This window comes from Plectrocnemia conspersa, unplaced genomic scaffold (assembly GCF_051122295.1).
Source record: "Plectrocnemia conspersa isolate PC_06_02 unplaced genomic scaffold, ASM5112229v1 ptg000006l, whole genome shotgun sequence".
Taxonomy (NCBI): Eukaryota; Metazoa; Arthropoda; class Insecta; order Trichoptera; family Polycentropodidae; genus Plectrocnemia; species Plectrocnemia conspersa.
The window spans coordinates 5,730,946-5,748,235 of NW_028277170.1; the positions used below are offsets into that span (position 1 = coordinate 5,730,946).

The 17,290-nt window shown below is 30.3% G+C and overlaps 1 protein-coding gene across 1 annotated transcript; it reads left to right on the top strand.

The window, feature by feature from the left end:
- The first annotated feature begins 385 nt into the window (after positions 1–385).
- Positions 386–14,788, top strand: LOC148234094 (vesicle-associated membrane protein-associated protein B/C-like). Its single transcript, XM_088187444.1, has 7 exons — positions 386–546; positions 11,368–11,520; positions 11,591–11,697; positions 11,763–11,849; positions 11,923–12,009; positions 12,082–12,186; positions 12,398–14,788. The coding sequence occupies exons 1-7, from the start codon at positions 486–488 to the stop codon at positions 12,572–12,574; spliced, it is 777 nt and encodes a 258-aa protein (XP_088043570.1). The 5' UTR covers positions 386–485; the 3' UTR covers positions 12,575–14,788.
- Positions 14,789–17,290: the final 2,502 nt, after the last annotated feature.

The window sequence follows — 17,290 nt, forward strand, 5'->3', positions numbered from 1 at the left end:
CCGTTTCACTTACACTGATCAATATCAAATCTTTATTTATTGGAAAAGTATAATACGATGCACAGACTCTAAAAACTATAAATTAAACCTTGCTCTTGCTATCAGAAAAATATGGCAATGTTTTTAACTATGTGGGTGGCAATAGTTACCCGCGCCACCGAGGGTTAATAATGAGGGGGAATAACAGCTGTCTAAATATATTATTGCGGTATTCCAGAAATTGCATAACTTTAAGCATTTGTTTATTAAATTATATAAACAAATTTTTAAATGGATTTACGAATCGGCTGGAGCTTTTATAAAATATTTAGCTCTGGGGGTGGTCGAAATGCGCTGACGCTGTTTGAAAAGCGCTGACGCGTTATTTGATTTGGTGGCGATCGGTGACTTGCGCATGCGCGTCTTCCTTCCCGCGTTCTTGCGCACCGCGAGCCGCCGTCAGCCGGAGAACGCCCGCGCTGCCGTCGCTGCCCGTCACCCTCATCATGGCCAAGCCCGACCAGAGCGTCCTCATAATCGAGCCGCAGAACGAGCTCAAGTTCCAAGGTACGGGGCGACGTCGCCGCTCGATAATCAATCCGACACCCCTCCCCCCGACGACTGTCATGGCGTCCGCTCCGTCGCAAAATGGCCACGGTCGGCCGTAGGGCTTCCACCGACGAGGCTGAGGGGGCCGGGGGCACAGCGCTCGCTACGCCGCCCGCGCGAGCCCCCGCTACCCGACCCCCTCGCTTGCGCTTACTCGTGACGTCATTGCGTGTGACACATGTTCCGATTCGCGATCTTCATATTATGTCCAGCTACCATTTCCTAACTGACGTTTCAGCGACCTTCGACAATATGATAACTGACATTTTAGATTCAACTCAATATTTTTAGCATTCTGACGAGACTCGACGTTTCAGCCGTATACATTTTTTGGGCCATTCTGTACCATAATCTACTATTACCATGAAATATATGTAACATAAAACTATTTTTTTCAATACTTGGGTACCTAATTCGTATAGAACCTTATTTTTTTAACCTTCAACTCATTGCACTTCGATCGATTTTGTAGTAGGTAGGTAATTAACTAGGGAAAATATAAGAACGAAAATACAATAAAAGAATATGAAGACTAATAGACTAATCTGCTGTCTTTCCATTTTTGTGACGAAAAATGATATAGGCAAACATAAATATCAACTACACTGATTTTGAAATGGCTTTTGATTTAGTATTTTTTCATGCGTTAATTCTAATAAAAATAGATAGTTTTGGGTTTTCATACAAAATGATCTTACTTTTTAGATTGTCACAATATGGTTACACAAGTCGTTCGAATGCATTGCCACATTAAGAGTTCCACAAGGTTCTTATCTCAACCTGATAATGTTTCTTCTGTTTCTTAAAGATATTATTAAAGTTATTATTGATTCCAAATTTTTACTTTTCGCCGATGATCTTAAAGTATTCATTAAAATAGATTCTATTGAGGGTTATAGAAAACTTTAAAAAAGGGTGATCCAAGTTTAGTTTCCGAACTTTTTTAAAATAAAACCCACGAATTTATTTTAATTTTCGAATAATTTTTTATTAATCAAATATTGATGTATTTAAAGCTGATCCTTTCGATGTATACATTGAGGAGTTTTCGTATATTTCGTGCTGTATCTCAGCTATAACTTGGTGGATGCTGGTTTTATGTGTTCCAACATTTCAGTTCTGTCGGCGTAGACTCTTAGCGTAACCCCACAAAAAATCCAACGGCGCTAAATCACATGATCTTGGCGGCCAGTTGACGTCACCAAAACATAAAATAATGTGACCTGGGAACTTTTCATGCAAAACATGCAACGTTGCATCTGATGTGTGGCAAGTTGCTGTCTTGTTGGAACCAAATGTCTTTCACATCAATATCTTTGATTTCGTGCCAAAAATAATCGGTTTTTATGCACCTACAGCGCTCACAACTGACTGTTACAGTCTGACCTTCATCTTTTTCAAAAAAGACCCACAATCCACAGCAAACAGTCACTTTGGGTAATAGTTTCGTGAATTAAATGAGGATTTTCTTCGCCCCATATGCGACAAATTTGCATATTAACATATCCAGAGAGGTGGAAATGTGTCTCATCAGAAAAGAAGATTTTCTTTGAAAAATCAGCATCAAGTTCATGCTGCTCTAACACCCATCTCCGTAAATTCTTTGCTTTCAACGATCTATCGACTTCAGTTCTTGTGTTATCTGAATTTAATATGGATGGATGTATGTGTAAGTCCAGATGCAAAAGGAGTCATAAGAAAAGTCCAAAAGCTGCGAACGCCGATGAATCGACAATTCCGGGTCTTCGGCCACTTTTACTTACAACAGCAATATTCTCATGATGATGCACAGGCTTTACCCTATCTTCAACTCTTCCATTCTCTTCAAATTGTTTCATTTTGTTGTGAATTTGTCTTTACGTTGTAAATTTCGATACACAACTCGTACAGAATTGTTTCAATTGAACAATTTTAACTTTTTGAGCGGTTCTTCAACGAGCCATTTTGTAAATGTGTTGTTGCAAACTAACATTGGACACTGAACACGCATGATTATTGACAGCTGTCTGATTTACAGTGCTGAATACTAATTCATTTTGATTTTTAAATGGATAACAATGTGCTTTATCACACAAAAGTGGTAACCAATTTGAATGACTGAAACTATCACAGATGAGAACTACTGTAAAGAACTCGACAAAATGCTATGTCTAGTCTCTGCAACCAAAATTGTTCAATTCTCTTGCACCACAATTTGTTGTCACGCACAATTGACCTTCATTTACTTGACTTACGATATCTTGCCTCGTCAACCATATTCATCAGACATTTAATCAACGGATTATCACTTGCATCACAAGCATTTCGACTTCTTACAGGTTAAGCTCTTCAACAACCAAGTTGCTGTCGAAAGTGTATTTCGAGGTTCGAGAAACTAGTAGTTAATTGTAAAAAATGTGTTAATTTTAATGGTCCTTATTGCGATTAATAAAGTTAATTATTAGCTGAGAAAATTATATTTTAATTTGATGGCCCATAAACTGCAATTATTTTCCATATGGTATGGTTCCCGTACAAACAATTGAGCTGTTGGGGGTTGTGCTTTCGCGTATTTTGGATTATATTTTATAAATTGCTTGTAGCTGTGTTTTCTGTAATATTCACACATCACTTAATCTACGCTGTATGTTCTTTACGTGGTATAAATGGCAAAAAAATTTGTTTAGTTCTCAAAATTATTATATCTGGGTTAACCCTTTGCACTCAAGATAGTATTTGTAGTAAGTACTGAGTAATTATATAGGTATTTTTATAACACAAAACCGGTATTAATTTTTCGAAATCATATCGGAACGGAATATTCATAAAATACTGTAAAACCATTTTTAATTGCAATTTTATGATTGATTATAATCAGCTATATTACATAATAAATATCTGATTCATTAAAAATTGAGTCATTTCATCTTTTCCTAAATCATATTTAACATAGTTGTTAAGCTCCGGGAGGAGGAATTGATTGGACGAAAGACTTGTAAATGGGTAGCTTTTGTATTGTCTCTGACTTCACTCTCGGAGTGCAAGTTTCTCTCTTTAATTCCTTCCTTTATATATATATATATATATATATATATATATATATATATATATATATATATATATATATAATATGTAACGATCTTTAATGAATATCACAAGCATCAGTATCATATTGTTCTCAGCATCAAGTATCAAGATTGCATTATCAATTCGTGGCATCGTTCACAATGGATGATACAAAAATTAATCTCTTGTTACACTGATTATTTCAACATAAAAAACGTTCATATAACTATTCCTGCGATTTAAAAATTACGTCACAGCAAAATAATTGCATTTCAATCATAATAAAAAAATATAATATTAAGAATACATATATTATAAATCAGAGTGTATAACAAAATTATAATATACTCAACCAATGGGTCAAGTAGTTCTTACTCACTGGTGGTAATTCACGAAATGGGTAAAATACCTTTTTTGCCCTCTGATGTTTAGCGATGGGTTCTATAGTATTTATCCGCAAATACTAAAGCTTATTGGGTTACCATCTAAAGAATGAAAGTTTGTACTATATAAAAAAAATATTACGAAAATTTTTTGGATGTAAATTAATTAGGTTTTAATTTTGATATTACGCGACCTACAAATTGAAAACTGTTGATAAATATAAATCAAAAATTTTGACTTAAAAACTTTTTTTTATTAATTCCTTTATTTAGAAAAAACTGCTCCTGGTTTTTCAGATGAAATGTCTTCCACTTTGATGTCCTCGTCCAATGAATTTCCTTACCCACTTGTTATCTTCAAGTCTACAGTTGAATTTAATACTGTCTTCATCTAATTTTACAATTTTTTTAAATTATGCTAGGCATATTAAGATTTTGGGTTGACTTAGGATAAAGATGTCAAACTTTTGTAATTATGTTGTGTAGCATATAGTATTTTTTGTTATAGTACATTTTACTATTTTTCACTGCAAAGCTTTCGCGAATTTCGCTTAAGATGATTACATCAAAATCGATCCATGTGTTACAAAGCGCTTTTTTAAAACTACTTTTTCCTCATCTTCTCTATCATTAAATAATAACTGTGGTAACCATTACAATAAATTAATGTCAACCATTGATAAATAATTTAATAATAATAATGTTCACCGTCGACCGATAATGATAATAAGCTATAGTTTAACAATGTGCTAAACTAATGTTTATAGCATTATATGTAAAGGTTTTGAACTGAAATATTATGTTTATATGATGAATATATTGCATTATATGGTTAAAGTTTATTTTACTTCTGGAGTTTTATTAAAATTTAAATAAAAACTTATAGTTTTCTTGCATGATATTATAAGCGAAAAGCGCGAAAAATGCTGTCTGCCTTAGATGTGTCTAGCTAAATGTTATTAGTACCTATTAATAATTATTTCTAGATAAAATAAGAATAATACATATTTATATTATATAATACTAATAATAGATAATATTCACAATCAATGTTTTATGAGAGCAAATTTAAACTATTAAACAAAAAATTATATCAACAATTTTAATTGTGTTATCACTTAGTTAAATCGAAACAGAAAATTAGTTAAGATATACAGTAATACCCCGAAGTTACGCGATAGGTGGGACCGACTAAAATCGTGTAAGTCGGGGTACAAATTTGCTTATAAATACATACGAGTTTTGTTTAATTGGGACCAAAGACTAACAAAAACACTGTTTTTTATAGGAAAATATTTAATAGAATTGCAGTTATTTATACAAAAAATAATTGGTTACACGAAAAAGTTATTTCAATGCTTTCATAAAATCTAACAAATTCGTCTGATGCCACAATGCCTTATTTTTTTCTCGCAGAATTTCTTCATAGCAAGCTAAATTGTTTTTATTCCTTGCTTTGTGGTTGTAATTCACTCTTCGTTAGGGTCTATGCTTTTTAAGATTTTTAAACCATTTTTAATAGGGCTGAGACCTCTCAAGCTTGCAATTGTCATCTGTTTTTGTGGCGAAGCTGGGTCTGAAGGGTCAGATTCCTCAATGTCGCTTTGCTCACACATCTCTATTAGCTCGTCGATTGTCAGCACCTGACTATGCGACTCCAGCAACTCTCAAACATCATCACCGTCAACTTCCAAATCTAACTACCTGGCAAGATCGACAACTTCTTCTATCACATGCGCGACATTACTACTTTCTGGCGTTATTTCTGTCTCATTTTGAAAAATAATAGGCAAAGCATCTTCCAGACAATATTCAATTTTTTTTTTAATTTTAAAAACCGCTTAACTTCGAGTTCGCATAAGTCGGGGGATTACTGTACATACATATAGAAAGGCGTACACGTAACAACTTTTGATTCAAATAATAAATTTATTATTATATACCTTCGATGTAATATTAAAGCACTTAGCTATCTGAACCAATAAATAGATAAAATAATATTGATTACCAGGTATTATGCCAAGAAACTAAAATTATAAATAGTGGTCATTGTTTTCCGAATATAAAGTTGTAGTTTTGTATCTACATAATTCTTAATTCATATCTGGGGACCGGAATTTAAAATAATAATAATTATAACTAAAATATTAACATTAGATAATTCCAGAAAAATCATGTTTAATTTATATTTAATATTATGTATTTTGTGTAACATTACTAATATACTTGAACAGAGAATGTCAAACAGTAGTAAGTAATTGTAAAAATATAAATAATAAGTGTATATACTACATAAAAAATATTAATGAAACAGAAAATATACATACATATTTTAGAATAAAAAATTAGCGGTATAATTTATTATTAATTGCCAAGTAAAATTTAGTTTTTATTACATATTATATAAAAAGAAGATTAATTAATTAAAACTAGAATGAATATTTCTTCCCTGGTTCTAAATGTTATGTATGCTATAATTGGAAGACACCATGTCGAGCACATTTGATGTTAAATCTTACCATGGAAGTGACTGATGGTGCATACGAAATTTTTTTAACTGCCAGGCACCAGTGCACACAATAGTGCAATGCCATTCTTGTGTGCATCAATAAACTCAGTAGATTTAAACATTTATGTCATTATTACGAATGTTGCATTCTTAATTTGTTCCATCCATTTCCCATTGCGTGTTAAAATAATCAAGCTCTTCCATGTTGCTTTTGAAGAAAAATAAAATTCTTGCACATACATATATATCATTGACCCAGATTTTCTATAATCAATACCTTACTTTATTCTCTTCAATATTAATTCTTCTCTTTCTATATTTAAGGTTTCTTAACCATTTAGAAATAACAAGAAAATCAAGGGTCTAATTAAACATATTTTGATTAAAACTAAACACAGCTCACTAAAAAATTATTCGATTCATTCTTCAATGATGACATGGGATACGCCAATTCTAGACAAATTAGCAAAAGTCGATGAATCGAATTTTAGCAACCTCAGTCATTTTAATTGCATTTTTTCTTGATCCCGTCTCTAGAACAGAGGCTCCCAAATTTTTAAAAATCGATCTGGATTAAATGTTGAAATGTCAGTTTATAAAGGGCGGGGTCTAATGAAAAATATATTTTTGATATTTATATGTTTACTAATACGTAATTCTTCGATATTAATATCTCTCTGTTTTTTAGAAAATTTTAGAAATTTATTGTTAATGTATAAATCTTTTGTGGACCAGATAGGAAGCAGCTGCCCCGCACCTAAACTGCAATTTGAAGTCAATAGTGTCAATGATGATTATATTCTATATCTTCCTGGTCGTAAAAAAATACTGATTTTCGCTATTATTGCCAGTGTTCAATATGATATGACTTACATAATAAGAGTTTTTGGAATCAGTCACTGAAATGTCAGTTGTAACGTTGCTGTGGTCGAACTATGAAAATCCAGAAATCTTGATTTTGATTACTTATATAAACCTATGAATATTTTGTTACTTTTCGCGATTAATACTTAATTTATCATGCGTGGGACGCATCTGAGTCGCTAATATTGATACTGGTATCGAGGTCACCTTTGGTCATAATATATTTTTGCATGAAGTATGCAATAGATCTTGAGGATTAATTATTATTTATGATTTTTGTTTCACATTCCATTATTGATAATAAAGACTCAGATAGTTTCATTAATTTATAATATTATAAATAATCTTGTCTCATTGTAGTAATATTATACAAATTAATTTTATTGATACAGTTAATCATACTGTAATGGCGCTTGTTTAAAATTATAAACTATGGTAATGGTTTTATTGATTTGTTTATTGTTAATGGAAAGTCAATATTTTATCATTGTCTATTATTCAATTACTATTTATTGTATATTAAAATTTATGTTGATCAATTGCTCAATATTGCACAATTCATTCTCATATACTATTAGAAATGCGAAAAATATATGATTTATTAATATTGCCAGATTTCTTAATATAGAATTTTTTTTATTATTTTAATTAAAACTAGGATGTTCAAAAAGTATTTTAAGAAAAGCCAAAAATTGAGACATCTGGCAACCTTTTAATTATATGCATGCTAATTATTGCTCCGCATATTTTATTTATTATGATCAGATTCTTAATGTAAATGTATGATAAACTCATAGCCAGATTGCACTAAAAAAATATATTTATATTTTAGTAAATGTATGATAAATTATGAGGTACAATAGAATGATTTAATATCTAAACATCTATCTTTAATGTAATATATAAATAATATTGTTACTTGCAGTGAGATATTCATATAGTCCTGTTATGATTTATAGACTAGATAAAATTTATCAATTTTTTTTAGTATAATTAGTTGTTGATTTTTTACTTTTTAAATGTTATTGAAGGTATACATATGGTTTATTATTTTGATTTGTACATGCAACATTTATAACATATTTTTATCTAATACCGGATGATTATGTGTTTTGATAACAACGATAATGATAAATGTTGATAAGGTTGACAATTTTAGTATTTTGATGTTCACAAGGAAGTAGGGAACTGTTTAGAGGGATATTATAGTTTCATTTTAGTCATTCTGGAAAGTGACATATTTAGTAAAAGTCACCTTTGGACTCTGAATGTGAAACGCTCAGATTGTCTTTCTTAGATATTCATTTTTATTATTGGAATATTAAACAGAAACTTGGTCTTGAATGTGACTCATGTAACATTCAACGTTCGGAACAAATTGAGACTGCCTATTATATTTTATTGCAGTGTGATAAATAATGATTCATCAGTGTTATTGAGACAAAATTTTGTATTGTCTGACACATTAATAAATTATATTTGATAAAATTTATCCATACATCTATTTTTACATTGCAATTCCCTTTTGCGGTTAGAAAGGGAGTTGACCAACGTTACAACCTACTTTTAGAATGACTCCCGATTTCGTTTGGCAAGTAAATTCACTAGTATTCAGGTATCCTGCAATGCCGAGCTCTTTATTCATTATTATTAATTTCAATGGGATATCTATTATCTTACAAAACGAAAAGATAGAGCTTTTGTAGTATTATTATATACTCTATCAATCTTCTCGGAGAAGGTTATATTTGATTTCCTTGTGTTTTGAGTATCGAGCAGATATGGGTTATTAAATCAGCTGCTATGCTCAATGTTTATGTGTCTCCTCCGTTTTCTACTGTTTACATGTTGCGTGGCAATTAAAAAAACAGTTCGAGGCCGACTGCTCATTTTATATAACTTAATTTTTGCACTCTAGTCATTAGAGCAGCAGCATTCAACATTCTATAATCACACTTGTCATTTATGATGGAAAGGTCACTTGATTTGCATGAATTGAATTGAAATATACATTTGTACTGAATTTCAATCATATATCATTAAATGTTTATAATTACAGAGAAAGCTTGAAAATTAGGTATCAATTTTCTTAGGAAATTTAATATTGTCTGCTATTTTTAAATCACTTGTAATGATTATTATATAAACTCTTTTGGTGCATGTTGCAAGTGTAGTGACCATTTTACGATATTGCTCTGCCCTCATGTTGCATGCCTGATTTGTACTGCTTGTCGGCAACTCTTGAATGTATAAATAACAGTGCTGCAAAGTATTTTGAATTTTTAATATCAAGGGTTTCATTTGATATTGGGTTTTGCTATAGGTTACGTTAAATTAGATCATTATTTTGAGAGTCCACTTTACGTTATCAGTATTTACAAAGCAGACAGCTGTTTTTCGAAGTAATTGTTTTCACTTTTACTATAAGTATGCCATCCTCAATCGTACACTAGTATGTTATTCTCTAGTTCTATGCTTAGTTATGATAAATTTATGTCTATTATTCAAATAAATCGAATACCAGCTACACTTAAAACGTTATTTTATGATTTTTATGTAAGCACAAGCCTTCAGAAAAATGCAGATTAAATATTGTCTTTCACTAGGTTATTCAATTGAAATGTTTCCTCATGCTGCCGTGTATAACGTGGCACCTCTATTTACATAAATTGTTCTATGCGCACAAATGGAGACCATATCCATGTTAGCACAGCTTAATGAGTCAGTCTGTTTGTTTATTTGTAGCTACAATATGTTGATCTATTGTAATCATACCATCAAGAGTTGCACATTTAGAATGTTCGCTTACCCGTGTATTCTTTTATCAAAGGATGAAATGGATGATATTTTTATTAAAGGTTTGGTACAAAATGATGAGTTAGTTATTAGTATTTTATGTAATAGTTCCTAATTCCTTCAAAAGCAGATCAATAATGTAGTGATAATCTGTATATGTACATACCTAGCTTTTCAATACAGTATTAAAAAATGTGTGATTGAAATATCGACAGTTGAATAGCCATGATTATTTTGTAAGTTACATTTTGATCAAAAATATTCATAGATCATTTTATAAAAAAATGTATACTATGCTAACTTTTAAAGTTACTTCTACTTACATTGCTATGACTGACTATTCAATTACATAATTCTTAAAATATTTAATTATATTATATGCATTTTGGCTATGCGTTTTTATTGTGCTTTTTTTCAGTGCGTCAATCTTAAAATGGTATTCATTCAGTACTTTACCATATTTTCCTTCATAACGAATGATAAGCGCTCAAATAAAAATATTATTTGAAACTTTTAAACTGTGATTGTGTATGTATAAATATATATTAACGCCTTTGTTTTTCTCACTGAGCATTTTGAAACAACACCATATCGGTCTAAATGTAACTTCGATTTTACATCATTGTAAAAAATCAATGACCTTCCATATCTCTCGTAGTCGTTCTAAGCGCTTTATAAAGATGTGAATAAATAGGTACCTATTTGGTAAAAAGTTTTCTTAGACAAGCATTATGTCTTATTTCAATAAAGGATTCCTATGTTTCAGCAACTTTTCTCATATTGAAGTATTTTGAATAGTGCAATCACTGGCTTATGCATGTGTATTTTTCCTAAAAGACTATTTCAGTACATTTTTTGTGCTTGAATTTGTATCTTGAGATAAGAACTCGGATAGTGTTCACTGAGGAAAGATTTGTGAATGGTTTAATGAATCATTTATTATAAATATATGCCGGATACGAAGTGAAAGCAATTGATAGTAACTATGCCACCTGTTAAATCTCACTAGAATGATGTTCAAGTATACTGTGAATATGATGCTATTTATATTGTGCTAATTGAGTTTATGATGTTTATGCAATGTTCATAAATTAACAGTCAATCACAATTATAGTTAATTTGTGGACAATGCATTGTAGCTCATTTAAAAACCATTACCTTACGGAGAGTGTTAATTTTCAGGGCCGTTTGTATTACCACTGGTATCCTTTATGAAGTTGATAAATGTCACAGATAAAAAGGTTTACTATAAATTAAAGACTACTGCGCCAAAGAAATATTGCGTCCGTCCCAATTCTGGAGTTATCAGTGGCAAGGGGCTCGTGGAAGTGCAAGGTAAATTTAATGATAATTCATATATGGTAGTTTCAACGTTTTTATTATTATTATTATATGCACTTTTTAGTTGTACTGCAGCCGTTCAACTTTAATGCGAGTGATAAACACAAACATAAGTTTATGGTTCAGTTTATGATAGAGCCGGAGGGATGTTCTATGACTGCGGATGACTTAGTACGTTTCTTACTCTTATTTATTTATTTTTTGTTGTGCTGCGCTAATTTTGTCGTGTGTTTCAGTGGAAATCGATTGCACCGGATAAAATAATGAATTATAAACTAAAATGTGTTTTTGAGATGCCGCCGGTTGAAGGAAACGAGATTTTGGTAGTATAATATATCATACTTGAAATTGTTTTTTGATAAATCTCATGCTTTAACTGAGTTACTGATATTTTAGGAACCTCCTGGTATGGAGACTAATCCAATAATCGCTGAAGAAAAGGTGAAGAAAATTGTCGATAACAACAAAACGTCTGCAGCTAAGGTACTATTTAAAATATACACTCATATTTTATTTTATTTGCGTATATACATTGAACGTATTTCTTCATTTTAGACTATGTTATTGGGTAACGGCGGAGAATTGCAGAAGGTCGCAGCCGATTTAAAACAAATGATGGACGAGGAGACCAAGCTGAGGGAAGAAAATCTGAAGCTAAAGGTATACACAGCTGGTCCTGCCATAAAGCGAATTCCGTATTATGAAAGTGCTTTGTGGTAGGACTGTCTTATGTTCTTACAAAGGATATATAAAGATCTGCTGCGATTGTCGCGATATGTATATCGCGTTTTGTCGATGCGCTCATTTTTCTTTTGTTCGATTTGCGGTGCTTATCAAGTGTCTGATGTTCAACCGGCGCAATTCTTTGCAGGAGGAGATAACTCGGTTGCAGCAAAAACTATCCCGTAACGAGAACAAGAGCAGTGCTTACACTCCACCGGCGACTCAACATGGAAGATTCGACTCGTTTGACTTCTCCTCGTTACATTATGTGATTTTCGTGCTTGTGGCTATTTTCGCCTATTTGTTCGGCAAGCTTGGTTCTTAATCAACTATATAACAATAAATTATATTTATATACGATATGTGTACATGTCGCGTATATAATCGACCGTTTTGTTATTGATGTTCCTCAGTTTTAGTAGAGTACGTACAAAAAAATACATATTCATCGTGTGCATCATTTAATGAACAAAGATGCAGTTTTATGACATATACATTTAGAAACGCACTCAGATTTATTTTGCTATTCAATTATTTTAATTAGGTAATAAAATCGTAATAATGATACCAGGTTAATTAATTTACTTATCATCAATACCACCTCAATTAACAGTGCTTTACTGTGATAATTTAATTTATAAATAAATCTGATGCATCAACGGTGATGTTGATATTTTTATTACTATCTAAAATGGTCGATTGTATACCAACATGTATATATCTATATTCACATATATATTGAACGGTATATATATTACGACGATTTGTGGAGATTTTCAATAAAAAATGTTTTAGATTAATTAAATTTGAAAATCATAAAGGCAAAAATAAAATCTAATTAAAACAACTACTAATATATTTTTGTTTATGTATTTTTAACACAGTATGTATTGAAAATCGTTACAAATCAATGTGATATGTGTATATATTCGTAACCATAAATCGGCCCTTCTCACATGAATTTGCAATTGACTTGCAAATTTGGTCTAAGTAAACAAATGTCGCACTAGAATATGTATAATTTTTTAATGTAATTATTACTACTTCTAGTGCGTTTTAAATTATGCCAGGGAATTATGTGAGAACTGCTGTTAAATACCACTGTACTTGGGATATAATCATTTATTAAATATAAAAAAAAAACTATCCAAAAGCATTGAAGCAAAAAAATATTCGTAGTGTAGATCCGGAGTGTATAACGAAAATATAAACATATTTCTTATTCGAAATTTAATTGCTGCCTCTATGTATACATTTATAGGAGTTAGTTAGGAGTCAAGTTGTTAATTTATTTTTGCCTGTATTTTTTTACTTTAAAACCTTAATGCCCATCCCCTATTTATAAGGGTAAAGGAAATTAATTACTTTATTTTACTATATAAAGATTCTATTATTAGTTTTAACACGACGCCTTAGAGTTTTCCCTTGTGATGGCCCTTTTTATGTTTTATTTTGCACGAACTACATACTTTCTTTCCGCATATGTCGGGGAATATGTGTAAATACGTTATTGTTGCAAATTTATGTCAAGTTAACACATAAGTTCTGTCCATTTTCCAGTCCAGTTTTTTTTAAATATATGTATAGTTAAATTTTACTTGATGTCAATAGAATCACATTTTATAATAGTTACTCCTCAAATTCTATTTTACTAAGCTTTTGCCAGTGGTTTTACTTTTTTACATTATTTTGTTACTTTATTATTATATAATTAGACTTATAATTGAAGCGGTTTTAAATATCACAATTTATGTATATATATTTATATTATGAATATTCCTATGGGAATATGAAACATTACCAACAATTTTAGCAATTTGTTTTGGTCACGTTCAGTTCTTACCTTAAAATCTCGCTCGGTGTCCTTCACAAGTCACTTTAACCTGTTGTTATTCTTTGAATAACATTCATTGTTGAATAACATATATTGAACACTATATATTTTAAAATTGAATGAAACAGTATTTTTAAAAAGACTGACCTGAATTTTGTGGTATGGCATAATTTTTCACATTATTCCGAGCGGGGTTGTTATTTGCTATTTATTTTTCATTATTTATTGATTAATATTTTTGCGCACCATTTTACATGAATTTATTTCCCAATTACTTTATAATAAAATTTATGGACACTATTTTTATTTATTATAAAGTGGAAAATATTTATTATTATATATAATGCATGTTGATGCTGTTGTTGTTAATTTACTCCTTTTGCTCACTTTGTGATGTGTTTGTTTTAAACTCATATTAGGTTATGTACTCCTGTCAAATTACGATTGAGCTAGGTGATGTTCTCTGATTTTTATTAGTGATAAGGGCCTAAATTTGTTATTAGTATAAATATTTTTTTCTTGTGCGTGATTCTCGATTGACATTTATTTTTTTGCCATGCTGAGAATCGCCGGATGGTTATTGCATTTTATTGTTGAAAGCCTAGTAATTTTTTTTATCATGTAGCCTTCACGAATTATGTTATGTTAGTTATGATGAATCAATGTAAAGTAAAAAATGTTCAGAAATAAAGATTTGAAAACAAACATTGCTCACCATTACGTTTTATAAAATCTTTTACATTTTTATGCTGCAATGGCTTCCCTATCCTTACGGTTTAAGTTATACAGTAATCCCATCAATACCTACAATACTTTTATTTTCACCAGTCGAAAATGTGTGCTAAGCGAGCAATTGCCGCAAGACTTGATCCAACAAAATAGTATTTCTACTTGTAGAGTGATAAATCTCACGACCGAACTGTGCCAGTATTCCGGATGTATAAATATATTTATAGAAAGTGTAATTTATGTCTTAATAAAATAGCATAGTTGAAATTTGTAAAGATGATACTATTTAGCTTTTAAATTGGTGGGAGTAGCGTGTTGGACGTTGACGATTCCGCCGGGGATTACTGTATACTATTGGCTTGCAGTCGATACACGCGTGGTTGTATTAAAAAGTTAGTAGATTCACTAATCATAGGTGACTTATGTATATTAAATCAAATTGAACCGAATCTTATAGTTTGAGTCGTCTACGACGCTTGAGCGAGGTTTCTAGTCAAATTTTTCAATGTTAATTGTTGATAACATACTTTAAAAATGTCATATTTTTTGTACCGCACTTTTGATGTTCGTTTCAAAAAAGTAAAAATGGAAACTGCTTAAACGGACGGAATGGTTGTACTTAAGACCTTAAAGCTATATATTTATTATATACATATATAAACAAATTTGACGCTTTTCTTAACAGACACGTGAAACATCAGAGAAAAGATATGCTGAAGCTTAAAAAGTATGTATATTTAAACATAACCAATATATATATATATATATATATATATATATATATATATATATATATATATATATATATATATATATATATATATATATATATATATATATTTATATATATATAAATATATGTATATATATATACACATACATATATATATATATACATAATATTAAGGTGGCGCATTGAGAAGTAGCCCTCGTGGATTATATAATGTTTAAATTAACATGGGCTACTTTTAAACAATATATACAAATAAATCATTTTATTTGTAACAGATTGTAATATTCGGTTGCTTTTGTTCAATAGTGTAGTGTAGTAAGCGGACAGGAATCATGCATGCGCACATGTTGGTTGGAAAAAAATTGATAATGATTTGCTTATAAAGTATAATATACATACTTGTGTATGATTTCAATTCTTTCATTAACATGTAATGATTAATAAAATAAAATAAAATCGCAGATAGACACCGACTGTACAAAATGTATATTTATATTTTGTTGATGGTGTAACATGCATGTTATCACGACTATCTGTGTATTTGGTGTGGGTTTCAAAACTGGATCTTATATTATTATGTGATTATTCTTTCTGTTTTAAAACGTTATTAAAAAGTAAGAATAAAAAGAAGTATTTAATAACGTGTTTCAATTCTTTCCTTGTCATATCCATATTCTCCACAATTTGTCTTATTCAACATCTAGAACCTATAACACAAATAACTCTTTTATGTCTTTCTTTACCATTCATGCACACATTTTATAACAAATAATACTATTCATAATCTTAATAATACTAAAAAATCTATTCATAATAAAAGTAATTAATACTAGGTTTACATAACACTTTTATTTAAAAAAATTGTGGCGACCACACAAATAGGTCCACATACAAAAAAGGGCAATTGTCTCATTGTTAATGACTGACCAAAAACGTTCATAAGAGGGATTTCTTTTAGATACACAACACGAGCCGGTAAGAGAATCCCTTTGTGACAAAACGGTACGGATGCAATAAATAATCACATCGCAAACCCTTTCCGAAGAATTCGAAAGTCTGAACAAGGAAAAAACTCGTTTTCGAAAATGCACATCCGATTTCTTGAGTTCTACGAAGCGACTACAGCGATTGGCTAGGAGATCGATGCACAATTGGATTTCAAGAGAGCCTTCGAAACAATAGACAGAAAAATAATGTTAAAGAAATTGGAGAGTATAGGTATAAGTGATATAGTTTTAAGATGGTTTAATAATTACTTATATAAAAGAAAACAAAAAGTTAAAATAAATAATGTATATTCTGAAGAGAAATTAGTGTCTTATGGAGTACCACAAGGGTCTAAATTGGGACCATTGTTATTTGTTTTGTATATTAATGATATAGTTAATAACGTGAAAAAATGTAAAATTCATCTATTTGCGGATGACACATTAATGTATTGCATAGGTGATAACATTAAAGAAATTGTAAATAATTTAAATAATGAATTAAGTATATTAGAAATATGGTTAAAGAATAATGTACTTAAATTAAATGAGAATAAAACTAAATGTATGTTTATTAATTATAAAAATGTGTTAGATGATAATATCAAAATAGTAATAAATAACTCTAGTATAGAAATAGTGGATAATATAAAATATTTAGGAGTAATTGTTGATACAAAATTAAATTTTAAAGAACATTGTAATTACATATTAAAAAAAATTAGTAGAAAAATAGGTTTATTATCTAGATTAAGAAAT

Excerpts from the sequence above, each read along its gene's own strand:
- LOC148234094 (XM_088187444.1), top strand. The coding sequence starts at position 486 with ATGGCCAAGCCCGACCAGAGCGTCCTCATAATCGAGCCGCAGAACGAG. Across the intron at positions 547-11,367 it reads GAACGAGCTCAAGTTCCAAG|GGCCGTTTGTATTACCACTG; the intron begins GTACGGGGCGAC and ends GTTAATTTTCAG. Across the intron at positions 11,850-11,922 it reads TTGAAGGAAACGAGATTTTG|GAACCTCCTGGTATGGAGAC; the intron begins GTAGTATAATAT and ends CTGATATTTTAG.